The sequence below is a fragment of the Pezoporus flaviventris genome, unplaced genomic scaffold (genome assembly GCF_033815535.1).
Source record: "Pezoporus flaviventris isolate CSIRO_AGI_PZ_B2104156 unplaced genomic scaffold, CSIRO_AGI_Pfla_v1 ptg000001l, whole genome shotgun sequence".
In the NCBI taxonomy this organism is placed as follows: Eukaryota; Metazoa; Chordata; class Aves; order Psittaciformes; family Psittacidae; genus Pezoporus; species Pezoporus flaviventris.
Genome location: NW_026892549.1, coordinates 39,959,321 through 39,977,418, shown reverse-complemented (window position 1 = coordinate 39,977,418; position 18,098 = coordinate 39,959,321). Strand labels below are relative to the sequence as shown.

Genomic DNA, 18,098 nt, shown 5'->3' with positions numbered 1-18,098 from the left:
GCTCCAGCCTCTTGTAGCCAGCACAAAGGTCTCTGCCTTCCCTGGGCATTCTTACGAGTAGCTTTGGGCTTTGTTATTACATTGTTCCAGAGCTGTGCCTTTGTTTTCTTTGAACAGCCTCCTACGTACTGCCAGGCTTCTCAAGCAGCATGCAGAATGTTCTCTGCCCAGTGTTCAAGCTGCTGAGCAACCTTGCATTTACCTTTGACTTGGCAAAGAAACATTTACTTGGTGTTCTCTTGCAGCCCTATTTATTGAAAGGTGGTGATTAAGTCCTGCAATTTCAGCCAGATCTACCAACATTCAGGAGCATGTGGGAGAAAGATAACCACTACTTGTTGTAGATAAGACCTACGTATTCTCAAAGTAACATTTGTTACTCTTACAGCGCAACTATCTGTATTAAAAGTTTTATTCAAAATGGTGTTTTCACGTGTGCCTAAGACTTGTAGTGACAAGTCTTGGTGAAATGCCATTGTCCCTGTGGTATCTGAAAACACAGAACAATGTCTCAACAAATTTGCCCTTGCTTTGTGTTAGAAAAACAAAGCCTTGAAGAAATGTATCAATAATATTTATATTGCAAAATCTTTATTAAGGCCAATTTGAAACTGTACCATAGATGTTGAATCAAGCTGTGAAATAGTCTGGGCATTGTGATTCCCAGTTAAGTCAGTCAGCTGGGATGCCTAAGAGGACGTATGTATTTCACCATTGATTTGAGTAATGAAGGATTAAACAATTGTTTTCGAAGAGCACTTAGACTTGTAAATAATTGTTACACAACTTGGTAATGACAGTTGCCAAATAACTGGCAACTACCAGTGCTCTCCTAATGACTTTGTGTGGGTTTTACATATGCCCTGTGGAAGCACCTACACTACAAACCAGGCAGCCATCCGAACTCCACCTTTAACCGATAAATAGGTTGACGCCACTGCTTTTATCTGGACTAAGGAAAGACCTGGATATACGCAACAGTGCTTGCAAAACAGCAGTTATCACTGCCTGAGGCCACCGATGACGGGCGTCTCTTCCGCAGTCTCGGGGAGCCCGGGGAGCGTGCGAGGAAACGCGGCAGGCTCGCCCCATAGGCCTGCGCGGGCATGTCGACGTACCACCAGCCTAGTGCCACCCAGGCCGAGGCAGCGGCCCCGGCCATGTGCCTCCGCTTGGGTTTGGTACCTACCTGTTCGGGAGGCGTTAAGAACAACGGCATTCTTTAAAGGAAGAGGGTTAAAAAAGGCTGTTTGGCGCTGTTGTTACTTCCGACCGTCAGAGCCTCGGCAGCTGTCGCGATCTGGAACCTGCGCTGCCCTGCGGGCTGTAAAAATAGCGCGCAGCTCCCCGCCGCTGGCAGCCCAGCGCTCGCGCTGCCTCAGCTCCTGCCACCGTCCCTAGTCACAGCCGCGGCGCTTCACCCGGCCTCAGGACCGGTGAGTGACCCGCCAGAGATGACCGGGCAGGGCAGCGCCGCCTCCCCGACATGGTATCACCCGAAACCCGCATCCCGCTGCGGCGTGGTATATCCCAGCGCGGGAGGCGCTTCCCTCGCCGCCCCCAGCCCCTCTGTTCCCTCACGCCGACCGCAGCCAGGGCGCGCCCGCCGCTCCCTCTCTTTGTGTGCGAGCGAGGGAGCGCGCGCGGGCGGGCCCGTGACACAGCGCGGCGGAGGGCGCCGATACAGCGTGAGAGCAGGGCGGGCGCGCGGCGGTTTGGAGCGGCACCGCTGAGGGGCGGGCGGGAGGAAGGTGGAGTGAGGAGCGCGGGGCGGGAGTGAGGGAAGGAAGGAGGGCGGCTGGCGGCGGATAATGATGGCGTGGTGTGCGCGGCCGCTGGGCGGCCGGCAGCGCTGAGGGGAAGGAGCTGGCGGGACCCCCGCCCCCAGGTAGGCTGGCTTGGAAAGTTTGGGGCGAGGTGCCGCGGAGGCCCCCGGCGCACAGGCGCCGCCACGGGGAAGCCCCAACTTGGGGCCGAAACTTGCTGCTTCCCCCCTTCCGGGCAGCACGGGGCGCCAGGGCCCCTCCGCCCCGCTGAGCCGCGGTGCGTGCGGCGGGTCCGGCCCGGGCCCAGCCTCCCCCGGCCGGCAGGAAGGGCCGGGCGCTGCCCCCTCCCCCGCCTCCCGGCCCGGCTTGGCTCAGCTCGGCCCGGCCGGCCCGGGACGGCTGTTGGCGGGAGCGGCGGGGGGGGGGGGGCGCCTGCCGCTGCATCCCCCGCTGGAAGCGCCAGGTCGGTGTCCGGGCGGGCGGGAGTCGCCGGGTTAGCGCGTCCCGGCTGACACAATGGGCTTTATCCCGCCGGGAGGTCTCGGGCGGCGTTTCCCACCCCGAGTTTCGTTCGGATTCGTGTCACACAGCGGCGGGGCCCCGCGTTAATGCGAAGTGTCTGTCTCTCTGCAGATGGCTTTCCGGATACCGCGGTCCGCGCTGGGGATAATACCCGATGTGGTGATTTACGCGCTTTGATTTCTTTCTCTCCACGTATACTCCCCTGCGCTCCATTTCAATGCGGGCGGGGAGATCGGCCCAGTGAAAACCTGCTTTTCAGATCTTCTGCTCTGCCTGGTGTTGGAGGGTGGAAGCTTTGTGCCTGGGAGCCGTCCTTCCCATTCTTCTTGAGGAGTCGAGGGACCTTTCTCTCTGACAATGATGAAAACCGAAGGCAAAGGGGAGAGGTCTTTAAGAAGTGCTTCCCCACACCGAAATGCCTATAAATCTGATTTCCATGCTATCAAATGCTCTTTTGATGGCATAAACAATCCCGAAAACGCTTCCAACAAAACAGGCTTGCATCAGAAGCTGAGCACCTCTTCCAATGGAGGGGGAAATGACCCACACAGTCGAGGCAGAGCTGCCACTTATGGCAATAGGGTGCACAAGATCAAAAGTATGTTTCTGCAAATGGGAGGCTCTTCTACACCCTCTTGTGAAAGCAGTCCACCTGCTGAGACCAAATTAATCAGCCGGGCCACAGCAGCAGAGTATGGACCTTCTCCAGGTAGCCCATCTTTCCTCATTGTCCAGAAAAATAATCTTCTTAATACGAGTACCAGCCCCTGCAGCAGCCCTGTGGATTCATTATCTGTGCCTTCTGCTGCTGACAGGGTCATCCGTAGCAATGATGAATCAGACTTGGACAAAGTTGCCCTGGCAGAAAAGTTTTCGGAGACTAGGAAGCTATTTGAGAGAAATATAAAACAGCGGAGCTCAGTGGACAGATATTCCCCCAGCAAATGTGAAAGAACTGAGGATAAGAAAAGGCGCAGTTCAGCTTCTGATTGCAGCAGTGTGGTGGACCACGGTTTTAATACAGAAGCAAGTCCTCCAGTTGCGCTGGAGAAAGTTGAAAATCAAGGTAATGATGAGTTGAAGCAGCAGCCTCCCAGTAGTGGTTCCAAATGCTCATTCCTGAATGCAGGGCCCATTTCTAGAAGGCTGGAAAGCTTTCTGGGTGACAGCGATTCTGACGAATCCAAGGAAATTTCCAAAAATGTTAGTCCTCCGAATCAGGACCCTTTGAGAGGTCACCACAGTTTGGATTCATCTGCTGTTGCTGAAGGATGTCAGGAGAAGGCTGTGCCCACCAAAGTGCCTGTGATCCTCAGAGGTGAGCTGAGCGAGGCACTTGGAAAAGACAAAAGAGAGCAACTGGTACTTGAGAGAAGCCTGTGGGATATGGGCAGTGCATCTGGTCAGGAAGCTCAGCGGAGATCAGATGGTTTTCTCTCCAGGGTTTCCCCCATGGAGGGGACTTGTGCAGAGCTGGTTACACAAGATGAAACCTCAGGGCATGAAAAAGATGGTTTGGAGAAAGATCACATTGTTCAAGAGCATCAGCTGCTTGTATGTCAAGTACAGGAAGGGAAGAAGAGCAACTACTCCTTGGAAGTGGTAGAAGAGTTTACAGAAGGTAGTGAGACCCATCAGGAAGAAGAAGGGGATGGGATGTCTGTGAGAGATGGTTCAGTTACACGAGTTCAAGATGTTCTAGAGCAGGAAAGGGGTACTGAAGAAGAGGAACAAGTGTTGGAAAAGCAAAGCGAGGACTTCAGTGCTTTTGGAATAGAGAATGTGGCTTTTGATGATGACAGGGACACTGAGTCAGAAAACCAAGGGCCTGAAGGCAGAGAAAGTTTGGAGGGAGAGGAGGAGGAGTGTATGTATGACAGTGAGTATGAGGAGTTTCCTGGACTTTCTGAAGAGGAAGATCCTCAGCCAGACCGAAAAGTCAAGTTCTCAACAGCTCCCATCAGGGTAAGTATATCTGAATTTTCTCTATATTTTTTCATCATAATTTTGCAGTCAGAATGACCCAGGGAATACATTTTTTTGGTGTTCTTTTTGCAAAGCTCTAAAAACCCTTTAAAAGTTTATGGCTTTTATTCAAAAATAACTTATCTTGCTCAGAATATTCATGAATTAGTCACAAGTGATTTCTGAATCACAGCATCTTCACAAGGTAGTGTAGCGAAACATGAGATTTTACTTGATGTTTTCAGGAATGCTAAACTTTTAGGGATAGATACAAAAACATGACCTTTAATACGTGCCTTAATTTGTTTAAAATGGAGGCATTGCATAGGAAGGATTTTGTCAGTTTTACTTTTTGTACAAAAATTTTAAAACCCAAACAAAACAGCAAAACCCCCATAGCAAACCTTCAGATTCAAGTTCAGACTTGTCAGAATTAACTGTGAGAAAATATCACATCTAATTCCTGTTATTTAAGCTTTTGGAATTCTTTCTAATAATAACCATATATATGTTGTTGGGGGTTTTTTATCCTGGCTTGGTGAGCAAGCTTTAGGAGTGTTACCACTAGCATTTTGGAGTTAGGAAGTTGCAGAAATTACAAGGGCAAAGAAGTTATAAAAAGGGCAAACCAGATAATGAGGAGTAGTGTAAGTTACAGTGCTAACAAAAAGATCAAAAATACCTATAAAATAAGTCAGTCCACAACTCAGACCATATTTACCCACAGTCTTGTTGCAGACTTCAGTTATTCTAGTCCCTCTTGAAGTTTGGGAGGAGAATTGGGAGATGTGGAGCAGGATGGAATGGGAAACAGTCCAGAAGTATAATTCTTCTACTATTATGTGAATGAAAAATGTCATCTTTAATAAACAATTTTTACACTTTGTTCTTATAGAGTCAGGGCTTGCTTTTAATGATCAGAGGGATGTAAAAATTCTGTTGACTCCTCTACTTCCTGCAGTGGAGAGCTGTGATTTCCCAGTTTGCTAACACATGCCAGTGCTGTACCTCAGAAAATGGGTTGGGTGTGTCAAAATGAGAGTTTTGTTGCATGTGGGTTTTTGATAGTCTCTCCATAGACAGGCTGACTTTATATGGCTTTCTTATAGTTGATGCTGCTTTAGTGGTGACCTGGAGCACTGAAGGGGAGAGTGCCTCTGTTGGAAACTGCATAATGAGTCTGATGAGGGCTGTGGGATAGCCTGAGGGACATCAGTCCATTTCCCCTTGCATTTGTGCACTGAGTATCTGAGGAAAGTGCCATGTAGTCTACTGTAAGTGAATGTTCATTGACCCTGCTTGCTGTAGGCAGGGTTTTACTGATTATTGCTGAAATTCTACTGGCTATAACAGACTTTTCCTTCCTTCTCTGTTATGTCTATGTCAGATTTATTTGAAAGCACTAACAGAAATCTCTGTGCCAACTGTGTTGGGAGTTCTTGTGTAGATAAAACTCGAGTTTTTTTGAAAACTAGCACTGTCCAATTACAGATGCTTCTCTGAAAGCCACAGGGACCAACCCGTACCAGATTATCAATTCCACAACCGAGAGATGAATGGTTGGTATCAACTGTTCCATTAAAAATAACATAGTTTTCCATTAAAAATAACATAGTTCTTGCCATAGTGCCACACTTGGATTGGCAGAATACACTGTACTTTATAGCAGTATGGTCAGTGAACTTTCTTTTTAAGGCCCTAAAATTGAAGCTTGTGATAATTGCGTTCCTTTATTCCTTTTCAGTGAAACTTGACTGTATCTTCCCTGTACTTAGTATAGGGATCTATTTCTGTATGTCATTTTCAATAGCTTTTTCCCCTTTGTTCCTCATGACTAAGTAATGATTTCTTTCCCCTTATCTGCATTTTTGTTTCATATTTTCTATGATACTTAGTGGGAATGAGTCCTGGTATATGGTTTTCAGCTTTTGTACTCTCTAAAATAAAGAATTCTCCAACTCTTTTTTTCTACTTCCCCCAAATGTTTTTTAGTAATGTACCTTTAATATCTCAGTAAGTTTGTAGGAAATCCCACTTTCACCTCCCAAAAGGAAATCTCTCTTATTTGACTTTATGCATAGATTTTAGGTTATCTTCAATTCAAAGAGGGGAAAAAAAAAAGAAAATCCTGTGTCATAGCAACAGATTGTTCCTGGTTCAAGATTTATTTTAGTAGCTTCTTTTTGTTTTCAGCATTATTTAGACTAAGAAGTTTGACTGAAATGTGAGTGCCATTTCACACGTTTGGAGCCACCAGAGGAGACAGTCTGTGATTTTAGTCCTTTGACACTCCTGAGAGAGGCCAGCTTGGCCTTGGCATTCTTGCTGCTTTCCTTCTGCACCTCTCTAGTGATTATGAAGAAACCATCTCTGTCTTTCGCTGTTGCTGTTTAGCAGGTGTCTGATAGAGCTGGAGAATTCAAAACATTCAGAAGGTGTTTGGGCAAGAAAAAGCACGTTCTCAGATCATCAGGGTTCTGCAGTGATGGAGCTCTGACCATTGTACTTGATATACCCAAAAGAGAAGTTGGATATGTATGTAGGCAATGGATATAACTTATACATGGGCACCCTAAAAAGAGTATTTATGCTGCAGCAACAAAGAGAACTTGATCAATATCTCTGTTTTGGAAGTTTCTAGTCAGTTGTAAAATTGTCAAGGCTTTTTGAGTGAAAGAAGGAGACTCTGAAGGTCCCAGGGGATGTGTGTGGTAGCTAACAATGTTAGCACTACTTCTGACCCATGCTAGAGATCCATAATTATTGACATCTGTAGCAGGGTTTAATAATATAATTTGATAATTTCAGGAAAGATGGGACAGAATTACACAACTACTCCATTGCTTTGTTTTGCCCTGTGCCTTTGAAAATAAGCATAGATGAGACTTCTTAACATAAAAATTTCAATTCTGTAGAAGCTGGTGATAAATTACATGTGGGAAGATTTCTTATTTGTTGCAGGTGACCTGACTCTTAAGTCCTACTGCTGTTTGATCTCTGTAGACCTTAAGGAACATGCCTTGGTTGCTTGTTTTTTCTACAGCAGTAAAGAGAGTGATACTGCACAGTTATTAGCAGAACTTCACTGACTGGGTTTGTGTTATGGTACATGAGCTATTTATAGTCTCTTGTTGCCACATATGAGGCCAGTAAGGAATGTAGATCACACTCAGCTGTCCAAGGTATTTGCAAAGGAACTGAACTTGTCTTTGTCTTGAAGTTTTCTGAATAAACTATGTAAACAATCAGCATTACAGACAGAGCAAATAATAGGTAACTGTGCTATCATCCCTTTATATTTCACTCTGCTTTTGTAATGTAGAGTTTAAACTTGCTTTCAGTTATATAATTACCTTGGAAAGCTTTAATTAACATAAATGTAATGACTGAGTGCTGTTTGGCATTTGTAATTTTGAAACATTCCGTTGGGAAAACAAATGCTTATTTCCAAATTGACTTCTTGAGATGTTTTTACCTCTGACCGTGTCAAACTTTGTCCTGGAAACCTTTAATAGCACTGTGACTAACTCTTGCAATGATTTATGGTCCATAGAAATCCTGTAGCTCAGGTAAACTGAAAAGATAGTACAAGCGGTATTTGCTTCCATAATTCTTTTTAATTGGAAGTGCTATCCAGTTTATGTTACATGGGAGTGTCAATTCCCAGCTCTTTGTGAATAATACTTTAAAATTGCTAACTCAAGAGCACAGTTTAAAAAAGAAAACCAACCCAAGAAATCAAACCTTCATAAAGGCCTTACTTTTATATTTGTCACAGTTAAGCAGATGCTCAAACTTACTTCTTCAATAAGGAAACTGAAAGCGGTTTCATAGCTTGTGTGTTGTTCTAACCAGCCAAGTATCAGCTGCTTCTGGGAGAACATGGAAATCCTTCATAAAATTGCCATTTGTCTTGCATTGGAATAGAGCTGTTTTATGTATAGCTGGGGCACAAACAGTAATCTTGTTCAGGCTGGCATTCTCTTTAATCTTTTTAGTACAGAACTGCTTACTGTGGATGTTAATGAAGCAGTAAATGAAGATAACTTGAATTAGATTTCCTGTATAACAGCATTATCTGTAAATGCTTACCACTTCTAGTAGATGCAGTTTTTCTGCGTCAATGTGTAGTCTCCTGAACACTGTTAAAATTGCAGAGTAGTGCTTCAGCTTAATACATCCTCTGATTTTTGAACTGTAACTTCTATGCTTATGACATCATAAACAGAAAAAGATACAAAATACACTAAACCTAGTAGAAGATACCAAAACCCTGCAGTTTCTTCAGTAATTAGAGAATTGTTGACTGTGTAAATGGTCCATTATTTGTTGGCCACTGGTCAAGCACTTCGGTAAGATACTTCTGTATTGTAAGGAACAAGTATGTGACATGGATGTAGGTTGTTTTAGAAAAACAGATTTGAATTGAGAGTAGATTTTAACAGAACTGATTTGTAGGTGGGAAGTGAAGTAATTTGCCTTTTTTTTCTTGACACAAATAGTGTATTTTAATTGTGCTTTGGGATCTTTTGCAATGACAATTTGTGTGTTGCAACTCAGATTTTAATTGTTTTGAAGCTCTGTTTATCCTTTGCATCAATATTACAACGTTTGTGACTTTACATCAAATTTTTTCTTCATATTTTTATCTCAAACTTAAACTCTTCACGGTATTTTTCAGTGACTTTTCACAAAAAGTAACCCTGATGTGTTCTGTTTGCATCTAAGAGTATGGCATTTCCTGGTGGCTAAACTTAACAGTAAGAAACAAACATGGATATTAACTGGAGAAATATTCACACACTTGTGAAAATTTTCTTAGTTGGGTTTTATTGTGTTGGTTTTTTGGTCTTGAAAGATAACCTTTAAACTCTTACTTCAGTTAAGAAGTTAAATGTTTATTAATCTTAAATGCATTTAATTCTGTGTGTAGATTTATCTGGCTTTAGAAAGTTCTATATCAAGTATTTCTGATGTCTTTATGTTTTGATTCCATGACCTTTGTTCATCTCCCCAGAAAGAAGCACTTTCAACTCAAGCTTTCTTTGGAATTTTTTTTTTTTTTCTAATCCTATGTTTTCTGTTTTGATTTTTTAGGAAATGTTTGATATGTAACATTCACAATAGTAGATTGATTTGGCATTTCAAGAATCTTTGGATGAGAGTCCAGGGTATAGGGCTGTAGAGCAGAAATCTAAACCAGAACAGGAAAAGCAAAGACTATCTTTTTATATCTTGCCTCACTGCTGGAGCAGATTAACTCTTTACATTAATATCTCAATGTATTTCTAACTGAATTATTCCCTGGATGTGGTTATACGACATCCTAGCTGCCCTGTTTGATGTACCTGATGGTGCTACAGAAGTACAGACAAGAAAGAGAACACCGAGGTTATGGATGTCAGATGAAGTGGCAGTAAGCATGACAGGTTATCATCAGCTGTCTGTCCTCACTCCTTTTTCAGACTCTCTAGCTTCTAAACTCCTAGCAGTTTCACCCAGATTTGACGGGAAGAGAGAGATGTTCTTAAAGTTATTTTAAAAATACTGCTTGGTTTGGGAAAAAGTAGCACTTGTATCAAAGTTGCAGATTGTGCCTTTGCTGATGGCAAGGCTGCAGATTAATTTAAGTTACTTGTTCTTTTTTTACTTAATGTTAGCTGGTGACCATACATGTCCAGCCTGTGCCCTGTTTTGCTTTGAGAATAGCTGTGGAGAAGAAGAGGGAGGAAAGGTGGTGAACAGGAGGCAGTTGAGGGTTTCATGGGAGATGTAGTCTGAAGAAATGCTGAGGAGGTGATGAAGGTCAGCAAAGAGAAGCAGTTTTGCAGGAGACACGTTCATTATCTCAGCTGTTAAGCTCTGAAATACTCAGCATCTTTTTGGTTAGGATTGTCATTATTAGAAGCTGAGAATACTTAACCTAGACCGATAAAGAATGAACCGGGAGTAGCTGAAACTTGTTTGTAGTTTACCTTTTGGCAGAAAAAAAAACATTATCCCTTTTCATATAATTCTAACGTAACAGAGAAGGTGAACACTTGGGAGGACATCAGTAAAAAGTGTGCCTCTGTTATCTGACTAGACATTTTGTAATCTTGAGATCATGAAGGTGCAGTGTAGCAGATTTTTTTGCAGGGTGCTTACATTTTTATTGATTAATGAAGTATTACTCCAAAAGGAAACATGCAAATTCTTTACATGTATTTCTCAATCATTTACCACCATCACCTTCCAGTTTGCCTCCTTTTCATGATCTTCCTTGTCAGACCCAGGGCATTCATCATTGCTAGTGACAGTGTTACTAGCGATTAGTTAATTCAGGTATGGCAGGGTTATTTTGTTGTTGTTTCATCTTCTGGGCTTTAGAAAACAGGTAGGCTATTTCTATGTTCACTGTTATTCTTTTGAAGTTGCTCTTACCAATTTTCTTGCTATTCAGATTTGGTCAAGTCAAGATTATTGTTTTGGTGAAAAGTAAATTAACACATGTATCTAATTCTTCTTGATAGTCAAGCTTAAACTGGTGGTAACAAGATACCCGTGAGGCTTGTGGATGCTCATAACGGAATCACTTTCTTTATATACAAAGCCTTTCAGAAGCTAAGATTTTTTTTGGGTGCCCCCCTTCAGGTGGTATTGTGAGTAGTTTTTGTCTCTTCTGGTCATATCCTATTTATTTGGAGTTTTTCATTCCCTCTGTCAGAGAGCAACGACACCTCATCTGAGATGGTGGTGGAGTACAGCCAGGTTACAGCAGAGCTCTGTTTCCACACAGGGAGAATGTGGATCATCTCTTAATGCCTGCTCTGAATGTTTGAAAAAGAAAAAAAATAAATCAATGCACTGAATCTTCATGGATGCTTTTCTCTGTCTTCAGTATTTCTTTTACTGGGATTTAAAAACAGAGTATCTGAGAGTGTTTCTCCTTTTGGAGTAGGTAGCATAACCCGACTGAAACAGTTACGTTGTTTTTCTTGCTAACTCCAGTGCCTTTGCTACTGCAGTGAAATGCAGAACTAGAGAATATATTTTACTGGGTTTATTGAGAATTAAGTGGAGAATAGTAATACTGGTAAAATCATGTTTAATTTAGGATTAAATTGTCTGTATGGTAGATCTGAAGCAAGGTTGTCTTTTTATAAACTGACATGGTTGGTGGTTTTGATTGTCATGCAGAGCTACAAGGTAAGCGTGCAAGTGTGTGCAACCTGCCTCTCCACCTGTTTGGTAACAGAACATGCTACATTGAGTGTAATGGCTTATAATGTTAAGCTGTTTAACAGTTACTAACCATTCTGAATACTCTTTGAAGAAGAGTCAAAGTGTGGGTTTGTTGTTTTTTTTTTGTTTGTTTTTATTTATTTTTCTTTTAAGCAAAATATTTCTGTTTGCTGGTTAAAGGATTTGATAGCAGGAGTTGACTAAAATCAGATATAGTTACTTTCCACTTAAAATAGAACAAGTAGTGGTAATGAAATACTAACCATGTAGCTTTCAGAAACAGAGGGAAGAGTGGGTAGCAGTAATAAGATGTCTACTTTAACTGAAGAGGGAGATTGTAAAAGTAAAGTGTACATTATATACTTCAGTCCTACTTCAGTGCTACTGTTTCAAATGATTATTTGTATTTGCCTGGGCACTTCACACTTTGCCAGACATATCAATGTGGAAACATGAAACTGTTCGCTAATAGATAATATTACCTGAGGCAACCACTTGTGTTTTGAATGCTTGGCTTTACTGAGTGTCAGTGAATTCTTATGTTAAAAGTAAGAATAGGGTTTCAGAAGAAATGTGAACCAACTGGTGTAGTCATTGCAAGGTGTGGTGTGCAGGTGTCAGTTACACTCAAGTGCCTCTCTCAGCTGTGAAGTGTTACTTTAACTGCCTGCACAGGTGCTGTGAGGCTTTCCAGCAAACACTGCCATATGACTTGAGAACATTAAAGAAATGTTGACATTGCTCCCGTTCCAGTTAGCTGGGAGCCTTTCTGCACAGTCACTGGCTTCTTCATACGTAAGCTTAATTACTTTTGTAGTGTTCTGCTTTTGATCATGCACCAACTAATCTATCTGCTAGAAATTAATATGGGAGTGGAGGTCTTTGGGCTGTATTTTATGGCTCAGTAGCAATTTCATGCAAACACGTGGTAAACTAGTGTTAACCCTCTAACAAGATTAACATTCTGCTAAAACTAACGTAGTTCTTAAGTAGAGCTTTTTCTTTTTAAGTGCTGCTAAGGGTTTGAATTAAGTGAAGTCGTTCTTGTTCTTCTGTGATAATTCTGTTTTTTGCGATAGCAGTAGGATGATATAATGGAGATTTGTAGTTGTGTATGGTAGCAGGAGCTGAGTGGTAGGGTCTTTTAGACAGGCTGTGTTGGGATTTTGTGGGGGTTTTCTTGAGTGCTTACCTTGGTATTAGCATCTTCATAGAAAGATACAAACTGAGTTTTGAATTCAAGAAGTTATTATTTTTCCTGGTATGAGAAATGCAGTTTGTTCTGTCTCCAAATAAATATATCTACTGTGCAAGTACTAAGTATATATTTGAAAAATTATGGTTATGTATCTTAGCAATTTAAGGCAGATAACCCTTAAAAATTCAGCCCTCTTTCAGAACTTTTTTGATTGAAGTTATTTTTATTCATTCTGAAGAAAAGAGGTCTTGAGTGTAAAAGAGTTTTATTCCCTCCCCCCCCTTCTCCTCAGATAACAGGGTTTTCATCGCTTATTACCTTGACAGGATCCAGAAGTTATTAATGTTAGGTTAACCTTCTGGATATATAACCTCCTATATATATATAACCTTCTAATCAGGGTATGTAGCAAGTTATAGTAAAAGGCTTGTAAAATTCACCCGGTTGCCACAATAAAATTCGTCTGGTTTCTCCTGTGTTGAGACGATAACTTGTGTTTGCTAAAGCAACTTTTAAAAATATCACTTGCACTCTAATAATTTTATATTCTCTGGCTAGTAATAGCTTCTAAATAGTAAGATTAGAATTTCTTTTGTCCCTAATGCATTCAGTGACTAAACCCTGTCAGACACAGCGCAGGGATGAACTGTGTTTAGCTTTCTCATCAATCTTCCAGTCTCTGTAACTTGTGTTATTATCCACATTTTAACTGTGTTTAGTGTTAGTTTTGCTACTTGGAAGGAACAACTTGCTGAGAAGTTCTGTGTTTTCTGTATTAGTATCAACAATTTTACTGTTTCCATCTTATAAAAGATGAGTATCATGTGTTTCCACAAGTACACAATAAAAATTTGTGTTTTGCCCTTGACTCTGGCCATAGTTTTCTTAGTGTGCTCTTGCTTTTCTTGTAATTGCAATGCTTGGCTTCTGGTTATATATAAGTTTTTCCTCTATTTTTTGTAAATTCATATTTTTCCTCAAAATTATTTTTCTGAAGATGGGGGGGGGGAGTGTCTTACTGTTTTGAAATGGGTCTATCTTGTCTTAATTGTGAGGTTATGTTTTAAGAATATTATCTAAACTTTCTCACACACTTGCCATCTGTTACCTTAAGAGGAAAGCATGAATTCTTTCTCCTAGTGGATTAGTCAGAATTGATTTCAGATAGGTTTGTCTTAAAAAGCTATTGTGTATAAATACTAGTAATCTTCATTTACATATATATATGTTTGTGCTGCTATTTTATGAATAACAATTATAAACATCACTGGAATCTAAGCCACCACTAGTTTTAAATTCTGTGATCCTCTCCAGGCAGATGGATTCAGATTCTATAGTCAATTTTGTGTCAAAATGGGCTAATTCCATGAGACTCGCAAGTACAATGCTATTACTTCCAAGTTGGAAAAATATTCAGTAATTTTTAGAAATTCCAGAGATATTTTAGTGCTTTCAGTCTAGGACTTGCAGCCTATGTAGTGCTGATACAATGATGCAACTTTGCTTCCCTGACATTTCCAGCTGTTTGGAAAGGCCTGTGTAAGGAACTGATCATCCCTTTGCTAATGTAATTCTTCAGTAGATAGTGACTATTTGCATGATCTTCTGTGTTGTGAGTTAGACCCGAGTTGTAAAAAGTCAGGAAAATAAGCTGTCAGTGTCTCCAAAAAACTGCTACCAATCTCCCCATTTTGCTCATTCAGCTGTTTGGTAGTTAGTGATCTTTCATATTTCAGTCATATTACTAATATTAGATCATATGTGTGCTTACAAATCAGCATACTTGATTTTTTTTTCTTAATGCCCCAGTATTTGATTTGTTCTCAAAAACTCAAATATTCTCATTAACAGGTTAGCATTTGTCCACTCATGAACTTCTTTTTTTTTTTATTATTAGTTTAAAATTTGTCTTCTTATAACTTGACTATGTTTTGATGTTTTGGTTTTGGTTTGGGGGGGGGGGTGTGTTGTTTTTTTTTGTTGTTGTTTTTTTGTGTTGTGTGTTTTTTTTTTGTTGGGTTGGAAAGGAACCAAGCCAGGCTGGTCTTGTTCCAAAGGAAGAATAGTGCCTCGTGAAATGCTTCTGCTCCATATCCTATTTATTGATTTGGGAATGAATTATAGAACTTGTCTGCCTTTTTTTCTGACAGTGCTAGATGAAAGATACTTGAGACCATTTGGATGGTTTTCTTTGTCTATTTTGCAAATTTTCCTGTAAAGTTTAAGGAGGATGGGTACTGTAAGTGCAACCCTTGTCTTTCTGTGTTCAGTTGTTTCCCGCTGGTGTCTGTATGATAGTCCAAAGGACTTTATTAGATTCTGTGCCTTTAAGCAAGACTTAGGAAGAACAACTTTTCACGAAGGTTCTTTTATTGGGGGAAACAAAAGGCTTCCAAGAGTGGGTTTCTTCCTTCCCTTTCAGCCAAGTGCATTTAACCTTGCTTACTTACTGGACTGCTATATGGCCATGCCATGTTTGTGGAGTAGCTGTTTTGCAGGATGTGGTGAAGAGTTTGTGAAACTGTCCTCCAGCTGTAGTCTGGAGGTGAAGCGGTGAGTTCCCCCTGGGAAATACTGAGTTCTATTAGGTGCTTTTAGGTAATCTGTTTCAAAAACTGCTTTCCTATGTCTGAGGTTCCTGCCATGCTAACACCATATACTAGCAGATGTGAATTCACTGGGACAATGTTAATTGCCTGATTTACATGGTTGCAGTTATTTGTCCAGGTAGTTTTAGTGGGAAAATGCAAAAATTACAGAAACATAGTAAGCCAGTGTACATCAACTTTGTGTTAGCACTGCATGTTCTTGATTGGGGGTAGCTGCTGCAGCTGCAGTCCATAACTGTGTTTTAATCTTACAGTGATGTTGAGTAAAACACTTAGTGACTTAAGCAGATAAACCTTGATTTTCAGCTAAATTGGGGGTTCTGTGTTTTTTCTTCTTTTTCATTAGCTTATGACTTTAAATACAATTAATAAACATGCTGGTAAGTAAAATTCACCCATTGCAAGTAACTCATTCTTCCTTTCTAGATTTCTGTCTTAATTTGGGTTGTTTATCTTGTATTTTTAATGATTCAGAAATTCAGCTGGAGTGATTCCTAAAAATAGTGATGTGTGTAACAAGGCATTTCCTTTTCCTGGGAAACTGCATGATTCCCTTGCAAAATCAGAAAACTGGATCTGTATGAAGCACTGCAATTGGCAGATGGTGTGGGGGGAGGGAAGAAGAGAGGAAGAAGGATTTGGGGGAATGTAGTTCTAGAAAAAAAAAGTCATACTATATCAAAGAGGAGGTAACTGATTTCCTTGACTGATGTTTTTTTTTGTTTGTTTGTTTGTTTTTTTACTATTTGGTGCATTTGCAACACACAAAGTATTTAACATTTTGTTTTGAAATGTAAAATGTGACTTCTGTGCAAGTTGGAAACTGTCTTGACAGGAGCAGGATTTATTACATATTTATTAAATTGACGATTGTTTAGAAAATTTGATCTTTAAAAATACTCCTTCAGTTTCCTTACTGATTTTCTTCTGATTGTATCATGTTTGGAATGGGATGCGAAAGCACTAAAACCAGTTTTATTACCTTTCTTAGGTTTTCAGTACTTACTCAAATGAAGACTATGATAGACGTAATGAAGAAGTTGACCCTGTGGCAGCCTCAGCTGAGTATGAACTTGAGAAAAGAGTGGAAAAAATGGAAGTGTTTCCTGTGGAAATTGAAAAAGGTGCAGATCAAACCTTGAACATTTGCAAGAGATACTGTGCGCACAAAAGATAAAAACAGTTTTAAATTCTGTTTTCCCTGAATTTAGGTCTTGAATTTGTGTTCAGGCTTTCATTTGTGGCTAATTGTGTAGAATTTAGTCAACATTAACTGAACAGGCATCTACTAAGTGCAAACTGTCATATTTAATTGAAGTTAGGAAGGCTGCATTATTGAGTGACAGATCTGCACTAAATATATACAATTCATAGATCCTGCTCTCTCATGAAGCTCTGAATCTAATAGGCAGTTGTAACTACAGAACAAAAAGGCTTCAAGTGGCATTTAGATTGGAAATGTCTTTTTTTAAGTGAATTTTCATATCTTTTGTGAGGACGGACTTTGAACACGTTGAAGCAGCTCACTGCTTCTTGTGTTACATGGCTAATACTAGATTTTTTTAATCCCTTAGGTGACAGTGGTCTGGGCATCAGTATTATTGGAATGGGAGTTGGTGCTGATCAGGGACTGGAAAAACTAGGTATTTTTGTAAAAACAATAACAGATGGTGGAGCTGCTCAGAGAGATGGACGGTGAGTTTTAAATTGAATTGATTTTGCTTTTTGCAACTTTTTTAACTGAGCACAGTTATTTTCATTGGATAATGCTAAATACTGTTGAATGTATGTATAAAAGCTGAGTGTAACTGAATAAATATTGCATTCCTGCTTTATGTCATAGGTTTTTTTTTTAAAACGGGTTTTATTTGATAGGGAATATTTTTGCAAAATAAGCATAGGCCTGCTTACAGCATGTATAAGAACAACTTAGAATGTGCCCATGTGCAAAAGTGTCACAAAATTATGTTGATGCTCCAAATCACCAATCACTGTGTAAATAGTAGAAAAAATAGAAAGCCAAATAGTGTTTGAATTTTAATTTGTGATCTGCACAGAAGCTGAGGATCAAGAGATTGTTTTTAAGCAGTTAAGTTTTTGCGACTTGTCATTTCTCATTATATATACTAGTGAGTTTTCAGTGAAACTTGTCAAAAAATTGTTAAGCCAAAATATTTTTGTTGAACTGACAGCTAATATTTTATTTTGCAGAATTCAAGTAAATGATCAGATTGTTGAGGTTGATGGCATAAGTCTAGTAGGAGTGACTCAGTTTTTTGCAGCCACTGTACTGAAAAACACCAAAGGCACGGTGAGGTACGTATGTTTTGTATGAAAGATTACTTTGATTTTGTCATTTTTCATTTTTCATTAATGGAGAGTACAAAACTGTAATCTGAAAGTTTTACAAAGACATTATTGAAGGCAACAGTAAGGCAAACTGATTTCTTATGCATATCTTAAGCTTTTTGCTGCAATATTTTATTTGTCTTCTGCAGGTTTCTGATTGGCAGAGAGAAGCCAGGAACTCAGAGTGAAGTAGCACGCCTCATTAGTGAGACCTTAGAGCAGGAGAGATGTCTGTATGAGCAGCACTATGTTCATGATGATACAGAGCAGGTAAAATATCATGCATACCTACATATTTTTAAAAAGTACATTAGCATTACATGCAATAACCTCGGAAAATGGAAGCAAGAAAACCCCAAAAGATAAAACAAGCAATTTGTTGAAACCACAAATTACAAAATTCATACATTATTATTACAAGGCACATGATTTTCACTACTTGCTATCTTTCCAATGTATCAACAA

General features: G+C 40.4%; 1 protein-coding gene across 7 annotated transcripts in view; it reads left to right on the top strand.

Moving 5' to 3' along the window:
• Positions 1-1,319: 1,319 nt before the first annotated feature.
• Positions 1,320-18,098, top strand: part of LOC133269415 (neurabin-1-like) — a 41,283-nt gene continuing 24,504 nt past the window's right edge. For 5 of the 7 annotated variants that reach the window (XM_061453701.1, XM_061453681.1, XM_061453691.1 and 2 more), the window contains exons 1-6: positions 1,742-1,888; positions 2,400-4,253; positions 16,276-16,408; positions 16,859-16,979; positions 17,496-17,600; positions 17,783-17,903. In XM_061453701.1, coding sequence (XP_061309685.1) covers positions 2,646-4,253; positions 16,276-16,408; positions 16,859-16,979; positions 17,496-17,600; positions 17,783-17,903 — 2,088 coding nt within the window. In that variant the 5' untranslated portion in view covers positions 1,742-1,888; positions 2,400-2,645. Of the gene's footprint in view, positions 1,490-1,518; positions 1,689-1,741; positions 1,889-2,399; positions 4,254-16,275; positions 16,409-16,858; positions 16,980-17,495; positions 17,601-17,782; positions 17,904-18,098 lie in introns of those variants that run through there. The other 2 variants (XM_061453670.1, XM_061453659.1) reach the window with 2 other exon arrangements.